The sequence below is a fragment of the Lynx rufus genome, unplaced genomic scaffold (assembly GCF_022079265.1).
Source record: "Lynx rufus isolate CCGP_SWC_20201006 ecotype Redwood Valley unplaced genomic scaffold, mLynRuf1.p SCAF_3, whole genome shotgun sequence".
Classification (NCBI taxonomy): Eukaryota; Metazoa; Chordata; class Mammalia; order Carnivora; family Felidae; genus Lynx; species Lynx rufus.
The window spans coordinates 18,350,663-18,372,546 of NW_025814845.1; the positions used below are offsets into that span (position 1 = coordinate 18,350,663).

The following is a 21,884-nucleotide window of genomic DNA, read 5'->3' on the forward strand; positions in this document are numbered from 1 at the left end:
CTGTTGTGTTTTCCTATTGCCCTCTCTCTCTGTGATTTCATGTCACTGTGTGTCCGTCATTTTATTTCAACCATTCTGGCTTTTTCTGATTTTTAAACACTCCAAGTGTTCCTAACTCAGGATCTTGTGCTTGCTGCCTTCCTGCCTGGAATATCCTTCCCCCACATCTTTGCCTGGTTGGCTCCTTCTTCTCAGTTAGGTCTTAGTTCAAGTATTAGCTCCCCTAGACACCTTTCCTATCCTTCCAGATCACTTCTATCTCATTACCCTGCTCGCATCTTCTCATGGCACTCATTACTCTCTGATATTATTCTATTAATTTGTCCCTTTTTATAATTATTGACTGTCTTTACTAGATGTTAAGTATATGAGAACAGGGGATATTGTCTCAATTACCATCATATCCTTAGTACCTAAAATGGCTCAAATATTGTTGAGTCAACAAATGTTTTCTTAATAAAACCAGTACATTTGGAATACGAAGGTAAAGTTACTTAGAAAACAGAAAGAATCCATGAGACATTAACATTTTTAAATTTTATTAAATTTGTATCTATTAAAACATGACTCTTATGGAAGATAGTACTTATATTATTTCAACTATGTTAAAAATATATAGCGATATGGAAAAGGAAATTGGGAGAAACGAAAAGATATGTTGTGAGTTCACAGATTTTTTTTGAACCTTAAAAAAAATCCCTCTAAATGTTACAATATTTATGTGCTAAAAATAAGAGTTCTGGTCATTTTTACATGAGCATTTACTAAGCTAAGTAATTTTAAAATTCCCCCAATTTATGAATTCAGATTATTGTGCAATTCAACTTTTAACGAGCAATTAAATTGCTAATCTGAAGTTACCACGCTAGTAGGATAAGACTTAAAGTTTTATTATGTTGTTATACCTTCTGAAAACACACAGGTTTGCTAACAGGTATTCTGTTTCATATATGACGTGGACTACAGAGGTGAGTAATTTCTAATGAAGAGAATTAATTACTTATCCAGATAACGTATAATATTTAGCTGCCTCTTTTTGTCCCTAGGTTTCCTTTACCTAGCCATCCTGCTGCACCTCCTGAACATCTCAAAGAACCTTTGGTATACATGAGGAAAGCACAGGTTGGCTATTGTTCATTTTTCACTTTATTTTGCCATGCCAAGTTACATAATGCAGAGTGAAAAGTGCCTGTTGGTATCAGGAGTGTATGTCATTCATTACATGGAAGCCTGGGTAAGAACCCTCCAGCACAGTGTTTGCATGCTCTTCCTTTTTACTTTCAGTGACCGAGGATCACACCTGTTTAGCTGCAGTAATCCTGAAAATGTGTAGAAGAAGGAAAAAATCATGTACCGTACTGGCCTGAAATTTTCAACGTGATAAAAGTATTATGTGGCAATTTATTCCTGATGCTCTGAGATATTAAAAGAATGAGATGGGAATGAACTGACTCACTCTTCCCTTAAAATTTTGGCCGTGGACGCCAGCGATACTGATACTGTATTGGAAATACGTTTGTCCTCACAGCAGGCTGCTACATGCTGTGTTCTGTCACAGAACTCAAATGAACCTGCTATCTAAAGTAGGCTGAAACAACTACAATTCACTTTAAAAAAAAATTAAATGACGTAAACAGAAAAGCTGTAAAGAACTGTTTAAACAGGAGGTTGGTAAGTCCTGTCACATGCCCCTGACGCTCGACTGTCCGCCTCTGCACGGCCTGGTGCACCTGCCTCTACGAGGCTTCCTTGCGGTACCGGGTACGACTCTGTCGCTGCCGCCGCCAAGGGGCTTAATGGACACCACAGAGTTGACCTCTCTCAATCACAGTGTCAGAAATTATCATGGCAAATTTCAAATATACCCCAAAGAACTCCCATAAACCCATCATCCAGCTCCAGCAATTATCATCGCGGCTCCTTCTGCTACTCCTGAGACATATCCTGCTGCTTTGAGTTATCACATTCCAAGCAGTGCATGTTAGGCAGCTTTTTATTATTCAAACATTTTTATTTTCACTTTAAAAACCTTCAAAATTAGCTGGTGAAAGGAAGCAATGTAAACAAAAATCATAGAGATATTTGAGGAAATATGCCATATATTTCTACCTCTAGGTAGTGCATTTAGGTCTAGCAATCAGACAGTATTATCAATATGTCTTAAAACATAATCATTAAAATGATTCATGTATGAAAGAATTGTTTGATCTTTTGTTGTAAAGACGTAAACTCAAAAAAAATAAATAAAAGGGTTGGGTCTAAATATTTTTTTGGTGAAGTTTGAAAATTTCTCAAAGGTGTAGAGAAAGTATCAGTTTTAGCATATTAGGTATAGGGAACATAACACTAAAGTTGTTTACCCATCATGACTGGAAAGAGGTAGAGAGGGAAATAATAGGTCGATGTTTCAAGCCTACCGCTGGTTGCTGAGAACACATATGAACGGTAAGTGTATGTGTTATATATGTACATGTATATACACACATGCCTACTACTCTCCTCTTTTTTTTTCCATACTTACCCACTAACTCGGGTTGACGCACTATAGTCCAAGGGCCAAATCTGCCCTGCCACCTGTCTTTATACAGCTGGCAAGCTAAGAATATTCTTTTACATTTTCACCTGGCTGAAAAACCAGAGGAATAATGATATCTGTGGCCCATGAAAATGATAGGAATTAATAAAATACGTCGTATTGGAAGCCTTGTTCCTTTGTTTACTTATTGTCAGAGGGTGCTTTCGCACTACAGTGTCGAGAGTTTAGTAGTTGCATAGAGACCTTATGACTTGCAAAGTCTAAAATATTTACTGTTTGCCCTTTTACAGAAAAGTTTCTCAATGCCTGCACTACATTATTCCTTCTTTAAGAGCAGGGACTGTGTTTTTTTATCCGCAACGTCTAGCCCAATGCATAGCCCATGGAACGCTCAAGAAGTGTTTGTTGAAATAACTGATTCTTTAACTGTGGTCACGCTAAATACCTCCTCTACAGGTTAGTGTTCGCCTACCTATCCCCTTGGATTTGTTCCTGTCTCCTTGAGTCATCTAGTTCTTAAGCTCCCTGATCTTTTGGAAGTTCTCTCCTTTTTGCACGAAGGCTACTTAGTCCGGATGGCGTAACTACGTTCCCATCAATGTGCTCCCTTGCACCTCGCAATCTCTTGCCCCATAGACTTCTGTTCTGCCTGCCATTCCAATCCTTAGCCTAAGGCTACCTCTGCCATCTACTGTCTTTTCCCAAACTGTGGCATACTTGGGAGGAAATTCACATGAGTTTTATGTTTACCGTGAATTCAGTCTAAATCCATTCATCTTTCAGTGGATTCATTTTGCTGCCTGTCAATCCTTTTACGATTCGTCATTCATTATCTGCTTTCCAGTGAGGTTTTCCCAGAGTTTTCCATGCTTGTGTAGCCCCTGATTCTACCTCCCTCTCACTCATTTTTAACACACGCCACTTATTTCATTAAGAACATTCAGGTCATCACATTCAGGTTTCCACAGCTTCCCTCTTTGCTGCCACATCTTTTTTGCCTCCAATCCTCTATGATCAACTATCTACTGTACGTGTCTTCTGTGAAATCAAACTCAACATGTTTAAAACTGAGTCTATGGCATTATTCCTAAAATGAGCATCTCGTCCTGACCTTCCTATTTCAGTTAGTTTCATCATTACTTATAGTAATTTAGACTTGAAATATCTTTGCTATTTTCCGTATCCAAATAGTCACTAAGTTCTATAAATTATTTCTTCCCGTGGTCTTACAGCTTTCTCTTCCTTTTTATTATTAAGGCCATTACCATAGTGATCACAGTGGTGATGAAGAGGAGGATGGCTATCTTTTATTGAGTGCTAACTTTGTTTCAGACGTTAATTCACATCCTTGTCTTATACTGACACCTCCTGATTTTCAACTTATCTCTTTCCCCATCTTCATATGTACTCTTAACACAATTAACTTCAGCTACAAGCAGATGAAACCTTATAATACATGCCACTGCCTTTTCACAAATCTTCAGTGACTACCAATTGCCCAACAAGTTCCTACCCCAAAGCGCAATATTTAGGAATTTTTAGTTTGTCCCTAACTTTCCCTTTCACTTTATCAATCTCTGCCATCCTATAACTGTCCTTTGCGCCCTTCCAGGGGAATCATTTTGAGTTTCCCTCTTGCATCTTTTAGAAAAGAAAAGAAAACTTTTCTTATTTTGTTTTCTTGTCCTGGAAAGCTCTTTCTGCCTGCTTAGCATTAGGAAAATCCATCTATTTTGTGAGGGTCAGCTCAGATGACATCTCTTCTCTGCTGTAGTTATCAGCCCTGTTGAAAAGGATCTCTCCCTCTTTTGGAAGCACACTGTCTTTTAGCATGCTGTCGTTTTATGGTTCTCATTACAAATCGCACTCTGTGATAGCAATTTCTGTACACATCTTTTTTACTTTAGTTATAAGCCTCTTGAAAGCAGTAACGATTTTAAAACATTTTTGTAGACCCATTATATCTAGCATACTGACCTTTATGTAGTAAGAACTCAGAAAGTTTGTGTCAGATTAATAGTAAAGGCACTTGCCATCTCTTCTAGCAATTATTGTGATATTCAATTAAAAGATATTTACTTAACAGAAGACCATGGGGGAGGGGAAGGGGAAAAAAAAAGGTTAGAGAGGGAGGGAGCCAAACTATAAGAGACTCTTAAAAACTGAGAACAAACTGAGGGTTGATGGGGGGTGGGAGGGAGGCGAGGGTGGATGATGGGTACTGAGGAGGGCACCTGTTGGGATGAGCACTGGATGTTGTATGGAAACCAATTTGACAATAAGTTTCATATTAAAAAAAAGATATTTACTGAATGCCTGCTAGAAGACAGTCTACCATGTGATCTGGAGATTCAGAAATAAATTAGATAAAGATTCCACCTATGGGTAACTCATGGTTTAATCACTGAAAGTGCTGTATGCTATGGGGGAGATGGCTAAGACGTTCTGTAGAAGCACTAGAGAAGACCTGGACATAGGGGATTCTTTATTAAGTTGTTCTTTGCTCTTTATAATCAAAAGAACTTAAAATAAAATCCAGTGAGTGTTTCCTTCTGCTTTTATTCAGTAAAGCAGGTTGGCAGAAAATATTTTGGAACTAGAGCCAGGAAAAAAATGTGATTCCCCCCCCACCCAGTAAAGTTTCATGAGTTATTTGAACTTCACTTAGCTCTTGATTGTGTCTTCAGAGTTGGGATGTAAATCAACTCTCTGCAGTTTTTGGCAGGCTAGATTGGTGTTCAATTTTCTGGGCTGATGAGGGAAACAGGCTTCTTACACCGCATCAGCATTTCCCAGAGTATTTTCTGCTGAATACTAGCTCTGAGAGATGCTCTACAAAAAAGGGTTCCATGGACAAATAAGTTTGGAAATTGAGGCCCACACTGCCTTCCTCTTGGTGAATTACTGTTTGTTTGTTTGAAAATTCGTGTCATATATTTTTATTTTTTATTGAGGCGTAGTTGACACACAGCACACTTTCAGGTGTACCACATGGTGATTTGGCAACTGTATACATTATGCCACGTTCACCACAAGGGAGCTGCCATCATCCAGGGCTATTACGGTACCATTGACTGTGTTCCCCACGCTGTACTTTTCATTCCTAGAATCACAGTTTACGATTTTTTTTACAAGGGTTTTAGATGTACAGAAGGATTGAGAATATATTATAGAGTTCCCATAGATTCCACACCTAGTCTCCCCTCTTATTAACATCTTAAGTTAGTGTGGTATGTTTGTTACAATTAGTGAACCAATATCAGTACGTTATTATTCGCTAAAGTTCATACTTTATTTCCTTAGTTTTAACCTGATGTCCTTTTTCTGTTCCAGGATCCCAACCAGGACACTACATTACATTTGGTTGTCATGTCTCCTTAGGCTCCTCTTGGCTATGACAGTTTCTCAGACTTCCCTTGTTTTTGATGACCTTGACAGTTTTGAAAAGTACTAGTCAGGTATTTTGTAGATTATCCCTCTGTTGGAATTCGTCTAATGTCGTTCTCATAATTAGACTGGGGCTGTGGGTTTTTGGGAGGGAGACCACAGACAGAAAGTGCCATTTATACTCATTGCATCATATCAGGGTATATACTGTCCACATGGTTTACCACTGTTGATGTTGACCTTGATTGCCTGGCTTAGGTAGTGTTTGTGAGGTTGCCCCACTGTAGAGTCACTCTTCACCCCCGACACCCTTGTGTGCTCTACTCTTTGGAAGGAAGTCACTATTTATGGTTCACACATAAGGAGAGACAGTTATATTCCACCTCCCTGAGCTGGGAATCTCTACAGAAATTATTTGGAGTGTTTCTGCATGGAAGAGTTCTCCCTCTCTTCCATGCAGAAAGAGAACTGGGGAGTTATTTATAATAAATTTATTTATTTATTTATTTATTTATTTATTTATTTATTTATATCACTATGTTATTTATTTATGTCACTATGAACTCGTGGGTGTTTATTTTAGTCTTTGCGTTTTAATTTAATGCTTCCTTAATTTTGTTGCATACAATTTATTTTGGGATGCTAAGGCTCAGGGATGTTCTGCAGTAAAGAAACTGTTTAATTTTATTTAATCCAGTGTTGTTCAAATTTATGTGACCACAGAACCCTATTTCCATGTAAAATAATTTAGGAACTCTTTTGCCACACCTTTTAGAGAAAGGAATATTTGAAGAAACTGATACACAATGGGTGATTAAATTATGAATTTTTTTTTTTATGAAATAATACTAGTGAGCACACAGAGCTCTAATTATGTGCCAGGTACCATTCTAGTGCTTTACAACTATTTACTCATTTAATATGACAAGCCTATAAGGTATGTTACTCTTATGATCTTACATAGGTCCAATTTCACAAAACTAGTAGGTGGAAAAGTTGGGATTTCAACCTGGATAGTCTGGCTCTAGAATCTGTACTACCTGATGATATTCAGCGTATTTCTCTATCCAGTCCAGAAATGCTCAAACTCAAGATGTGCTATTGGTTGAATTTACCCAGTTCTCTGTCAATCCAGGAACCTAAACAAAAAAGAGAATTTTGTTGGTTTTATGTGACTTCAATTCTCATCCTCTTCCTAATTAGTCTTTCTGCCTTCTGTATTGTCACTCCATTTCTTAAAACTTCCCAGACTTTTAGGATACAACTGCAACTCCTTATTTTTGTTTACAAGACTGTCAACGATCTTGCTTCTTTTTACCATTCGAGTCTTACCTCTCGCCTCCTCACACTGTTCCTCACCATCCTGCCAGTCCCCTGCCCGCTTCCACACACATCTGCCTTCTCTCTTTAATCATACTTGACCTCCTTCAGTTGTTCCTCCAGGAGAACTGTTGCACATGCCATTGCTTCTGTGTAAAACTGCCTCCCCACAAATCTCACGTATTTCTGGCACATTCACAGGTGTCAGGTGACATGATCCTTTCTTTAGGAAGGCTTTCTACGCCTGAGATCTCAGATTCCCAGGTACTTTTTCTGTGTCTCTATTCCTCCCTACAGGAGGCACTCTATACTTCCTACCATAGTACTTGGGTTGTCTGATTATCATCTAGATTCTGCAGTCTCTGGGAAGCAGGATCAGGGTCTCTCTTTTCACTACTGCATTCTCAACATCTGGCATAGTGCCTGCCTCATGGCAGATGCTCAGTAGAAATATATTTTTTAATGATGAATGAATTGAATACAAAAAATAGAAAATGTTCCCTCTTAAAAATATGTACACCCCTTTCCTACTAATTCCACTTCTAACATCTAGGATCTTATCTCAAGGGAAGAATCAGGGAAACACAGAAATTTATGTTCGTGATGATATTAAAAAATTTAAAAGAATCTAAATAACAATAGGGTTTGCATATACAGCAGGGTATCTCCAAAAGACAATGTTCTACAGGCATCAACAATGTTATTTTTAAAAGAATATAATGAAATAGGAAAGTATATGATATTATCTTAAGGGGATAAAGCAAAATATAAAACAATATAATTCCACTAATTAAATCTCTCAATCGTACACATACATGCATAGAAAAAAATGAAAGAAGAGAACAAAATATTAATAGTAGTTATTTTTGGCTGATGAAAATTTATGGATGCTTATTTATTATTCTATTCTTTACATATTGTTTTTTTTTTCAAATTATCTTGAATAAATGTGTTACTTTTATAATCAGAGAATTACTAAAATCTTCTTCCATTAGAAAGCTGGGTTATAACTATTTTGCTTTATTTTTTCAGAGTGAAGGAAATAATTTTTTAATTTTATAATTTCATAGTTTTTTACATGCTACATTAGATGGCTTTTAAAGACTTCTTATTTACGTTCATTGTTATAAAAAAGTAGCAAGGCAATCAGTAATACCCAGTTAGAGATTTCAATACAGTTTTGATTCTTGTGTAAATTTTTTGCCTCTCATGGTTTAGAAATTAATTTATTTATAAAACTCTTGAAGTCCTTTGACTTAATACCATAGATTCCAATTATTAGGGAAACTGATTTGAAGGCAACAGTAATTTCATTTGGAGAGGATATGAGTTTGGGTAAAAGGTAATGTCTTCCTATTAAACATTTTAAATGTAAAAGGGCATTCATTTTCCTTTTAAATAACATTTTAAAGCTTTATTTTGTGAATCTTTGGGTAAAAACCATTATTTTCTTTGTATCTTGTATTAGTGCACTGTCATTTCTCAATAGTTCATTTGCCACTTTTACTTCTTTTTCTGTGTGTGCTGAAGATATGTTGACATTTTTATTTACATAATAGCACAGGAATAACTATGATTTTTTTGAGCACTTATTTTTGAGACTTAGGGAGTATTTAGTCACCTCTACAGACAGAGCCTGCGAAAAGTTTAGTATCTATAAAACTGGAGTTGAAGTGGACCCTTCAGGTTTATCTCATCCAACCTCTGGAGTTCATTTCCTTTTGCTCGAGTACTTCTGACGACAAGGAACTCACAATTTCACTAACTTAAGTCATCTTGGTTAAGCCTTTCTACTTGTTGGAAAGTCTGTTTCTTGTATTAAGTGATCATAGGCTCCTTATAACATTTACTCACCGATCATAGTCCTGTGCTTGACACGTAGAAAGCACTCAGTACATGTCAGTTAGTGAGGCAGCGAGTAAACGAATGAATGAATACCCTGAAATAAGATTCAAGTTCTGCAGGGAACCCACAGGGTGACCCAGCTTGCGAGCAGCCACTTGCTTCACTTTGGATTTCCCCTCATTGTCAGGAAATTCTATTCCCCTTTCTGATGTCTATAGGAACGACTTCTCTGACTACTTGGGATTTCTATGGAGATAACTTCTCTGACCATCTGACTGAAGTTCTTGCAAGGGGTACCTTGGAAAAGCCCTGCTATCCTTGTCATTGTGTCATCAATATGGAACGGGGAATGGGGAAGACGTAGCGAACCACTGGAGTTACTTTTCCTTCAATGTTTTTAGACTTTTAAAGGAAGTGGTATGTGCTCCATTAACAGCTAGAAGTTTTGACACACTCAGCTTCCTGTTCCCTTGCTTATTCTTTTAAGTGCTTTCTATACGTATGGCATATGGGCTGATAATAGCCCTCGTGAACTTTTTGAACCTATCTCATGTTACTTGTGTATCTGTCTTCTCTTCCCCACCCCCACCACAAAAGTGATGTGGTTCTTAGGGACAGGGATGCTGTTTGATTCATTTTTACTGGCATGTGTTTAATAGGTGCTCGGTAAATGTTGAATCAATATCTTTTCACTAGTTGAATTTTCAGGTATAACACCTCATGTCCCCCTGTTCTAGCCACAAAAGTCCAATTTTTCTGAATTTAATATTCTTTTCCTCTTTCCCTTTCTCAATTTTTAGTCATTCTCTTCTCTTCTGGATGATTTCTAAGTTCCTGCTTCAATTATAGAGCACATAGAAATGATAATTGAATAAAGATCTGCTCAATATTGCTTCAATTCTTAACACTCTTTTTCATTCTACTTTTATGTGTTCTTTTTGAAAGTTTCCTCATTCATGATACATATCTCACAGGATTAATAAAGCAATGTATGTAAATTTTGTAGCTCTTTTTCCAAACTCTTTCAGAATGCTTTCTAACGTCTGATCTCTTTTCTGTGTAACTTTTTTTTGGTAACTATTTTCTCTTTCTATTACATCTCTAGTTACATCTAATTGAATTACATTCAATTTCAAGTTGGTGAATTGAAATATTTGGTAGCCTGGGATATCCATTTAGGAGAACTATGATTAATCATTTAAAAATTGTACTTTATAGAAAATACCTGAATGAGATGTTTTTACCAAAATAAATATTTTTAAATGTTTATTTTTGAGAGAGACAGAGTGAGCGAGCAGGGGAGAGGCAGAGAAAGAGGGAGAGAGAGAGAATTCGAAGCAGGCTCCAGACTGTCAGCATGAAGCCCGACATGGGGCTGGAACCCACAGAGCGTGAGGTCATGACCTGAGCCAAAATGAAGCTGAATGCTTAACTGACTAAGCCACCCAGGAACCCCAACTTTTTGTTTTTATTTCCAAGAATTATTGTCTTTTAATCAGTTCAAGAGCCCTTTTTATGTGTGGTTGAAAATGAGAGCATTTGGAATCATAATTCAATAGTAGCAATTTGGTTCTTTATATATTAAGGTAAATTATACAAATCCAGGGATTGGATTTTTTTTTTTTTTTTAACATTTTTATTTATTTTTGGGACAGAGAGAGACAGAGCATGATCGGGGGAGGGGCAGGGAGAGAGGGAGACACAGAATCGGAAACAGGCTCCAGGCTCTGAGCCATCAGCCCAGAGCCTGACGCGGGGCTCGAACTCCCGGACCGCGAGATCGTGACCTGGCTGAAGTCGGACGCTTAACCGACTGCGCCACCCAGGCGCCCCAGGGGGATTGGATTTTTAATCTTCATGCAGATTTTATTTTTATATAATGATTGAATTAAAATTGCTTTTATTTATTTTTTTTAAATAAGCTTTCTTATACCTCCTTCCCCCACAGTCTGGAGTGGGGGAAGCAAGTGACAGAAGGCTTATTAGAGAAAATAGTATTTCAACTGAGACTTGAAAGTTCAGTAAGATTTATTCAGATAAATTGAGGATAAGGATGTTGGAGGTAGAAGTAGGTTATGTTGCTATAATTAATGTTTGATCGTGAATAAGTTTCTCAAATGTATTTTAAGTCTTGAATCTAAGAGAAATACTCACAGTAAAAAAAAAAAAAGAAAGAAAGAAAGAAAGAAAAGAAAAGAAGCCAGTAAATGGGGTTAGTTTTGTGAGTATTTAATAGAATTTATGAAGAGTATTCTTTTATTCCTAAAAATCTATTTCTATATATTTAGTAGACTAAGGCTTATACACTTCACACAGCTCTGTATTTCTCCTATAGATGAATGCTTTTTTGTTCATTCATTGCTTAGGCCATCGTATCAAAAATTTTTTAAACGCTTTCAATATTACTTAGAGTAGAAATCTGTGTAATCATCTAGCATCTATTATGTGCTAGACAAAGTGTGACTATGTGCTGTGATGGGTGAAGGAAGGGGCCAAGAGAGACTATAAGCACAGGCACCTGATACCATCTGGGGTGAGCGACCAGGAACAGAAGGCTTAATAGAGGTGAAGGTCTGAAAGGTGAATAAGGTGTATTCAGATAAAGTAGGAGTAAGTATGTTGGGGTTGGGAGTAGAGCATGGAGAGTATATTCCAGGTAAAGAGGGTAATGTATTTAAATATGTGTGTTAAAGAGGGAACTATGAACAATGAAAGCTATAGTAAAGCTATCAATTATTGAATGATTATTATCATTATTAGGTCACTGTTCCAAGCACTTTACATCTTTAATCTTTATAACAACCACATAAAGGAGCTATTATTATTATTATTCTACTTGTATTGACTGGATGGGCTGTAACTGTACATTATCAATAATGTAATATATAGTTCTTTTCTCCTCTCTTGGTCTAAATTTTGGAGCTTAGGTATTATTTTATTTTGCTTTCAGTGAGTTAGAAGTAGCCTAAAGGCATATTTTAGTAAAAAGACCAAAAAATATTGGCATTTTACCTTGGTGTTAAAAAGAAGGATTTACTAAAATATGGTATATGTGGATAATCAATTCATGACTGACTATTAAAAAGAACTCCTTTTTTCAAGTTTACAAGAGATCTAGGGGATAGATCTTACTGTGAAAAAACCAGTAAGACAAATCCATATCGTGACACATTCTAAAAGATAACTGGCCTGGAGTCCTCAAAAAAGTCAATATCATGAAAAAGAAAAGGACAAAGAGACTCTAGATTCAGCTACATGGAAAGAGACATAACAACCAAATGTAATGTGATGCATACATTTTTAATGGATTCTGGATTTTAAAAAACTATAAAAGATATTTTGGGGACAACTGGAAAAGTTTGAATGTGGGCTGAATATTATGTGATATGAAATATTATTGCTAATTTTCTTAGGTGTGATGGTGGTATTGTGTTGATGTAGGAGAAGGTTCTTATTAGAACATTCATGCTGAAGTATTTAGGACTGAAATGTCATGTTAGGAAAAATTACAGTATAATAATTTCTATAAAGTTTTATTTTCACTAGGTTATTAATGGGATTTCTGAGTATCAAACGTTTACAAAATACTTAAATGTAATTTACCTTTTTATTATCTGCTATTTTTTCTTAAAATGTTTATCACCCTATGTGATTTCTTCCTCTTCTCCTTTTTTTTTTTTTTTTTTGATCTGTCCTCATTTCCATCTTCCTCTAGAAAGTCAGTTCCGTGAGAACTGAGACTTTCTTTTCATGGTTTAATTCACAGCACTAAGGATAGTATCTGGCACATAGTAGGCAATAATTAACATTTGTTGAGTGAACTAATGAATGAAGATAACCAATCTCAACCAACCTTACCATTTCTATATAACTCATAATATCTTTAATTTTTTAAAAATTAGTTTTGGTATTGTTAACCAGAAACAATAATGAGTTGTTCTCTATATTTCAGGGAAGTTGGGAAAAAAGAATTTTGAAGAGTTTAAATAGTATGTGCACTGAACTGAGTATCCCATTGGCACGAAAGGTACTTTTATTTTTATTTTTTTTTAAAAGGTACTTTTAATATTTAAATATTTTATTGTGAATCGAGTGCTAGAAGTACCACGAAGTTGTAATTGTTAGGCAGATTTATCTCTCTTTAAACAGTATATCAGTTTGTTTTGAAACAAAAATCTGTAAAAGGCCAATTACGTGGATGTATTGTATATAGATTTCTATTATATAGGCTGTAGTACTTTTTGTAATGAACATATCTTGAGAATAAATAAAAATACAATATATAATCTACGTATAGATTATTTAGAGATTTGGCTGTAAAGGTTATACATGTTATAAATGCACTTGAAAATTTTTAATTACCTTTGGTCTCCTTATTTTTGGCTAATCAGCACAATAGCCATATGTTTTGAATACGAGATGGAGTTTAGGCACGTTATCCTCTTATAATAGCCAATATGGTACCATCTTTCAGTGTTAACATAGGAAATGGAAGGATGATTGGTCATCTCTCTGCAGAACTATTTAGTTCTAATAGTAGTATCATTAGATCTAAAAGATCAAATTCTCAACATTTGTCTGTCACTGTGGGCTTTGAGGGGGAAGATGAAAAGGGAGAGAAAAGCCACTCGAGGAATGCTCTGGATTCTTTTTGGCTGCTCACGAGTAGGAGAGAAGAAGTTTCTCTTCACTTTATTTTCCCTACCTGCTATTTATTCCTTGCTAGTAGACAGGATATAGTGGATGAACTTTAGATAATCTCCAAGGACAAGTCACGGAAGGCACCAGAAGGATGGTATTTTAAAAAAGGATAAATTTCTATGGAAAACTGCCTAAATATGTAGTATTGTGTAATATACTGTCTTTCATGTAGGAAGATGATGCTACTGACCCACAGTCATACTCTCTTGGCCAGTCCCCCTTGCGATGCATTTCTGAGGTTGCTGGATGGGGTAAGAGATGTAGTATGTGGCTAAGGAGCAGTTTTTCTTTATGAAATTTACTGGCCTATAGAGATCATTTCTCTTCTTTTCTTGGACTCTTTAGCACCATATTCTAACTGAGCCATTGAGACTAGATATAATATCATAGTTAAATAACAAAAGTTTAAGAATAATTCCAAAAAAAGTTCACCATGTGTGGTGAAGTGATTTTTTTCTTATGTTATGGTAGCTTATTCAACCTTTTAGATAAGTTATTGATTCTTATTTTTCAGCTGCATTGCTAAGCTTCACAAAATGAAACCAATTTTAAAATTACCTTTTTTAGAGGCCAGTTGGAGAACAGAAAGAACTTCTCAATAAATGGAATGAAATGGGAACTGATGAACCAGGTATATGAACAACCTTTTTCAAAATGTGGTAGTAGGAAAGATTGCCTTCTTAATTGTGGATCCAAAGCAACAATATTAGCAATTCTTTTGGAAAGATAGCCATTTTCCTTCCCCACTAATTACTGTCATCTACTTTGTTTGCTTAAACTTCTACCGTGCAGTTTAAAAATCCCTATCTTTGGGGGCACCTGGGTGGCTCAGTTGGTTAAGCGTCCAACTCTTGATTTTGGCTCAGGCCATAATCTCACAGTTCGTGAGTTCAAGAGCCGCATCAGACTCTGTGCTGACAGCATGGGGCCTGCTTGGGATTCTGTCTGTTTCTTTCTCTCTCTCTCTCTCAAATAAACATTAAAAAAAATTTTTTTTAATTCCTAACTTTCACCAGTGTTTTATAATATTTTGAGAATATTCAAGTCAATTATCCTTTTTAAGACAGCATTTGAAAACATTTTTATAAAAGAATAGATTAAATCATTCAGTGGATTTCTTAGATTCATAATTAAGCTAAATATTTTTCAAGCTTTAATAACATTGAGATGTTAAAAATAGGTTAAGTGGTAAAAAGTTTTGAGACTTCTAAAATGTTTTTAAGAATTTATTTTGGCTCATTTTAATGGTTAAAATAGAGTCAATTTTATAAACATATAATGGGTGACAGCTATGTCTCATTTACTGTGATCAATAGATGTATAGAATTGTATTGGTAGACATGTACATAATCCCTCACCACTCCTCTTTAAAAATAAGCATGGGGAACCAGGCAAGAAATAAGTACTGTAATAGAGAAAGCAGTGTATTATGGAAATTCAAAAGGGAGAACAGTTTAATACAACTAGAGGAATTCGCTAAGAATGTATTATTTGTATTCTAGGCACTTTGAGAATTCTCATATAGAACTTTGGTATACTGACATTGTGTTTTCGATTCAGTTATAAATTTATTATAAATTTATGAGGGGAGACATTTAATTTCTTCTAGAGTAGGTCATTTAGGCCGTCAAGGGAAGAGATTGCCCTTTCATTTTTGTGTTCCCAGTACTTAACACAATGTATGACAAATTATTGATACTCTGCAAATGTCTGAATTAATCCAACTCCACGGCCACATGTGAAAGAATCATTAACGTTGTTATTAATAAGGATTCTTATATTAACTGAAATGTTGTTCCAATCTATCTTAATTCCAGATTTAAGCCTTTTCAGACCTGTTTATGCACCCAAGGATTTTCTGGAGGTAGGTTGTATTGGATCAATATAGGTATATTAATGGGAATAAAGTGGAAGAAATGATATGAGGATGTCTCCAGGCAGAGGAATCACCAAGGACAAAGCCCTAGAACCGTAGAATGACATGATCAGATTTGTGCTTGAAAATTGCTTTTGGAAAATACACTGGAATGTGGAAAGATTAGAGGCAAGTAAATCAATTAGGAAGATTTTGATTAAAAAATACTAACTGTAAATCAGGTAGCTTGTAAATCAGGTAGCCTGCTGCCTAGCACCTATAGATGCTCAGTGAATCTTTTCCCTGCTGCCTAGCACCTATAGATGCTCAGTGAATCTTTTCCCTTTTTAGTCCTTCCCTGTTCTGGTAGTTTAGACAAGACACGAAAAAGGTCTGAACTAAAGAACAGTGTTGGAACTAGATAGAATTCAACAGATTTGCAAGAGATTTTTAGGAGGGTTTGGGAACTGATTAGATGTGGGGAGTATGAGAAAAAGAAAAGATAAGGAAGATCTTTAAGTGTCTAGATTGGGTAACTGGGCAGAGAGGTACTACGTCCTTGGGATAGAGAATGCAGGAGAAGGAACAGGTCTGTTAATAAAGATGATGAGCTTAATTAAGTTTGAGAAAGCATATCGAAAATAAAGTAGGTTAGCGCTCACTAATTATTTTAACGGACTCACCTTTGATTCCACTCTTTCTCTTGTACCTTACACGTAATCAGCAAATCCTGTCACTTTACCTTCAACATGTATCCGGAATTCAACCACTCCTACCTCCATCCTCCTAATGTCTTCCTGCTCTACCCTTGCCCACCTAGAATTTGTTCTCAGTGCAGTTTCCAGAGGAAGCCATTGCAGTACCATTCCAAATAAGCCATCTCTGGTATCCGGCAGCTTCCCATCTCATTCTACTTAAAAGCCAAAGTCATGACAGTGGTGCGAAACATGCTATTTGATCTGATACCCCATTACTTCTCTGAGTTCATCTCCTATTACTTTCCCCTGATTTGTTATACTCCATTTACTTTAGCCTCCATGCTTCCCCCTGGCTTCCTGCCATCTGAGGGCCTCCGCTCCTCTTCTCTGCTTACAGTACTTTTTCCCCAGATACTTGTCTGCACGTTCCTTCACTCCTTATGTCTTTGTTTAAATGTCACTTTCTCAGCAAAGCCTTCCCCCGCGGCTCCCTGCTTGGAACTCCTTTTATCCTTTTCCTACTTTGTTTTTCTTTATAGCATTTATCATTATATAACATATTCTTTTTCTGTTTTCCTTATTGCCTGCCTTCTCCTATTAAAAGTAAGATTCACGGGGCGCCTGGGTGGCTCAGTTGGTTAAGCATCCAACTTCGGCTCAGGTCATGATCTCGCGCTCTGTGAGTTCAGCCCCGTGTCGGGCTCTGTGTTGACAGCTCAGAGCCTGGAGCCTGCTTCGGATTCTGTGTCTCCCTCTCTGTCTGGCCCTCCCCCATTCATGCTCTGTCTCTCTCTGTCTCAAAAATAAATAAACGTTAAAAAAGAAATTAAAAAAAAAAGTAAGATTCACAAGGGCAGGAGCTTCTCATTCTGTTTTGTACACTATTCCAACAGTTACAGAGTCCAATAATTGAAGACTCACAAGACTTCACAGGATGCAGCCACAGAAGGCATTCTTTCAGCAAGAGAAAGAAAGCACATGCAAATACGAAGAGATCCAAACTTCTAGGCTCAGCTCCCAGGGTTCTTTCTTAGTTGCAGAGGATGAGCTTTGTCTTTGGAGTAGGAACCGCTAAGATACAAGTGAGATACACTGGTCTTGGGAGTCAAGGCGCAAGGAAGGTTTCCCAGGGGTCTTTTATATCCCCACTGGTAAATCAGGAGAAGCTAGCAATCTGTGCATTTTCAATAAGCCATGTGAAACTGATATGGACTGCCTCCCCGGGACATTAAGTAGCACATTATAAATGACTAGTTCGTGTATTTCATCCCATCTTGGCCAACGGTCACCACCAGACATCCAGGTGTCCCTGGGGATAAGCATGGAGCTACCACAAACCAGCTGCAGGTTAATTGCTCTATCTCCAACAGATAGAACGGTGCTTAGCACATAGCTGCTCAACAAATAGGTGCTGAATGAACGAGTAAATGAATGAATGAGTTTTTCACATTTTACTTTTATTTCTTTTCTGAACTGTTGTCTTTGAAGCTAGTTTGCCAGCATAAAATATACAGTTGATGCTTGAACAACATGAGGGCTCTGACCCCCTGCATGGTCAAAAATCCACATATACCTTTTGACTCCCCCCAAACTTAAGTAGCTAAGTACTACTGTTGACTGGAAGTCTTACTGATAACACAGCCAACACATATTTTGTATGTTAATATGCATTATATACTGTATTCTTACAATAAGTGTGCTAGAGAAAAGAAAATATTAAGAAAGGCATAAGGAAAAGAAAATACATTTACAGTACTGTACTGTTAAAAGTCTGCATTTGAGTTGAAGTTCAAACTTGTGTTGTTCAAGAGTCAACTGTCTTCTTTTAGTTCTAAAGAGAAGTTAGTTTGGTCAGAAACTGCCTTTATGGTGATGGCATTCTTTCTCTTAGCTTGTTAAAGATTTCTCCCAAACTCTTCCCTTTTCTAGCACTTCAGGGCTGAAATTTCATGTAATTTTTGTATGATTATCTTTAACTGTTTTCTCCTTAATGGTCATAACGTTCTGTTTCTTTCAGGACTGTTGATGAATTGATCCTTTTATTATTTATGCTGAAATTCGTCTTTAACTAAAGAACATTTTCTATAATTATATCTGTATAGCTTCTGCATTTCTAATATTTTCTCTTTTCTATTACCCATGTATTCATAGTTTCCCTTTCCTATCCTACGTGTGTGAGGTTTCTGTGCAGTATGATACATGATTTGTGTTATTAGGCTAAAATTGCATTGTTCCCTATTAGTCTGCATTTAGCGCTGTTGATTCTTTGCTATATTTGTATTTATTTATTTTTTTAACAAATACTGTTGACATTTTTAGCCTTAATTTAGTGCTTGCAGTTTTGGGAAACTGTTTTGGCATTTTAACACATTCCATTTTATCAGTGATTAGTTATCAGCTTATTAATTCCTTCCTCAGATGTGATAGTGTTTCTGTCACCATAATCTCCTTTGCTGTATTCTTTTTATTTTTTTTAAGTTTTTTTTTTAAAAATTCAGTTAATTAACACACAGTATAATATTAGTTTCAGGTCTGTAAAATAGAGAGCAGCACTTCCATACAGCACTCAGTGCTTATGACAAGTGCACTCCTTAACCCCATCACCTACCTATTTACGTCATGCCCCCACCCGCCTCCCCTCTGGTAACCATCAGTTTGTTCTCTGTAGTTAAGAGTCTGTTTCTTGACTTGCCTCTCTCTTCTTCTTTTCCTTTGCTCCTTTGTTTTGTTTCCCAAATTCCACAGACGAGTGAAATCACATGGTATTTGTGTTTCTTTGACTGACTTACTTCGCTTAACATAATACTCTCTAGCTCTGTGCATGCCATTGTACTGGATGCTTGATTTTTTTTTTCTCAAGAGTTTCAATTTAAAAATATTTTTTATTATAATTATTCTTTCCCCGAAATGTATGTTATTGTTAGAAAAATAAGAAAATATACATAAGGAGAAAACTTTTAAAAAATTACCTTTAATGCCGTCACACAGCAATAAACATTACGTTACTACACATTTTTCAACTTCATATATTGTGAATATTTTTTCATGTTATTATATATATTACCTGTGTTAATAGAGGCAAATTACATTATATTTTATTATATGAATTAACCACAATTCATTTAAGTAATACCCTCTACTGGAATGTTTAAGTTGTTTCACATTTTTCTGTAATAAATAGTACTTCATTAACATTCTTTCTGCACTGTCTTTGCAAACATCTTAATTATTTGTACTTATAGAATTATTTGTGCTTAATTGTACTTATAGAAGTGCAATTCCTACATAAAGGATATGTAAATATCTAAGACTTTTTTGACCTGCCTAATTTTGAAAAGTATATAAATTGTTAGTTTGGCTTCTGAATTTTTTTTTTTCCTTGTGGGTTTGATTTAGAGGCGATACTCTGCAATATTATTCTACTATTTTTCTAAAAACCTTGTCAATATCTGTTTTTTCAAAGGGCTAGAGTTGATTCCGAAATTTTTTCTGGCAAATATTACAATCAAGCAATTTTGATCTTTCTGTCACCTTCCCTTGTTAAATATTCAAGCAGTTTTGATTTTTTATTACCATCAAAATGTTTTTCATTCTAACTAAATTCTTTTAGACTTTTATATGGTAGATCATCAGAATATTAAATTTAAGGCATGTTTATGATATTTTAACATTTCAATATAATTTTATAGTTTTTTAGAATGTAATTAAAGTACATACATAGCCCCAAATGGTTTTTAATTTTGTGGTGATACACCAAGAATATCACTGCCAATTTTATAGGTGTAAACATCCTATAAAGAAACTAACCAATTCTGTTGGATTTGTTTTTAAAGGTGTTAATTAATCTTCGCAACCCAAATTATGAAAATGGTGATTCTCTTAGTTTCAGGACTCATTTGGGTTTAATCCAAGTTCCTCTGAAAGTAAAAGACATCCCTGAATTGGTAAGTATCAGCATTTCAAAATATTGCATATTTTAGAAGACAACCATTAGAGAAACATTTTAGTGCTGCAAATATCTAAAACAATAGGGCTGTCTGCTCATTAAATAATGAAGTGAAAAGCTTCTTTTTTATTGTAAATGTGTTATATAGAGAGTGAGTTACTTTGCTAGTAGGACTAAAGATGAGTTTTCATGCACTTATAAATGCTTTTGCTTTTTCCTCATTTTAATCAAAAACAAAGATTTATAAGACAGCTTGTTGGGATTTAGGTACATGATATATGACAGTAAAATTGATTGAGGGTCACCTGGGTGGCTCAGTCGGTTAGGTGTCTGAGTCTTGATTTTGGCTCAGGTCATGATCTCATGGTTCATGAGTTTGAGTCCCACATTGGGCTCCGTGCTGCCTGCACAAAGCCTGCTTAGGATTCTCTCTCTCTCTCTCTCTCTCTCGCTCTCGCTCTCGCTCTTGCTCTCTCTCTCTCTCAAAAATAAACTATTAAACTTAAAAAAAACTGATTGAAATAAGTTGTGAATTTTATTAAGAATATTTAAAGAATGTACATTTTATTTAATTCAACCAACCTGTATTAAGCTTATCAAAATGAGGCACTGAAGGAGATAAAGGAAAAGGAAGATGAGTTAGAGACGGTCTTTGCTCTGGAAACTGTCACATTTTGGTGAGGAAGTTAGTTTTAAAATAGAGCAATTATAGAAAGGTGGGGAGAATTCCTGAATGGAGCTAAGAAATTATCACTCCTGGGGCACCTGGGTGGCTCAGTTGAGCATCTGATTCTTGATTTCAGCTCAGGTCTTGATCTCACGGTTTGTGAGATTGAGCCCCCCTCCCTGTCCCAGCCCAAGCTCTGCACGGACAGTGTGGATCCTGCTTGGGATTCTGTCTCTGACTCTCTCTGCCCCTTGCCCCCTCGTGTGTGTGTGTGTGTGTGTGTGTGTGTGTGTGTGTGTGTTCATGTTCTCTCTTTCTCTCTCTCTGTCTCAAAATAAATAAACATTAAAAGAAAGAATACGAAATTCTCACTCCTTCTTTTGTTAATCACCCAAAACAATAAGGAGCACAGAAATTTAAATACCGCCTTTGATGAAACTATCAAACAATGTGTAGCTCTGTGAGCGTGTCAGGTTGGAGAACTGAGGGGAGAGTGGTACATGGCTTAAACATGGAGGAAGGTCAAGCCCTACTGCGTCTCTCTAAGAGGTGGGAGGTGCGGGTGAGAGGCATGTCAATAATCACTCAGCTGTACATCTTCCTTGTTTTGTTTTGCTTTATTATGCTGGAGTTGGATCTTACAGACATTTTTCTTTCACTAACTGGCTTGATGTTAGGCTTTATCAGTAGAGGGTTCTGGAGGGACACCACAAGACTGTAACCAGAGAAAGGAGCTTCCCTTGCAGTCCCTGTGTTCGGAAGCCAGCAGATCAGCATGCAGAAGCCAGCTCCAGTCTGTACCCTCTGACGAGTTTCTTTACCAACCTCCCACCCCTGCACGCATTCCTGGGTCAGCCATTTTCTTTCCTTGAAAGACTGAATCTCATGGAATCTAAAAAAGAAAACAAACCAACAAAACCCAGAAATAA

The 21,884-nt window shown here is 36.3% G+C and overlaps 1 protein-coding gene across 1 annotated transcript in view; it reads left to right on the forward strand.

Moving 5' to 3' along the window:
- The window catches only part of TBC1D19 (TBC1 domain family member 19), a 145,761-nt gene that overhangs the window by 31,478 nt on the left and 92,399 nt on the right, over window positions 1-21,884 (forward strand). The window contains exons 4-8 of the mRNA XM_047092207.1: window positions 1,047-1,122; window positions 13,041-13,115; window positions 14,357-14,420; window positions 15,607-15,653; window positions 20,176-20,286. Coding sequence (XP_046948163.1) covers window positions 1,047-1,122; window positions 13,041-13,115; window positions 14,357-14,420; window positions 15,607-15,653; window positions 20,176-20,286 — 373 coding nt within the window. The remainder of the gene's footprint in view (window positions 1-1,046; window positions 1,123-13,040; window positions 13,116-14,356; window positions 14,421-15,606; window positions 15,654-20,175; window positions 20,287-21,884) is intronic.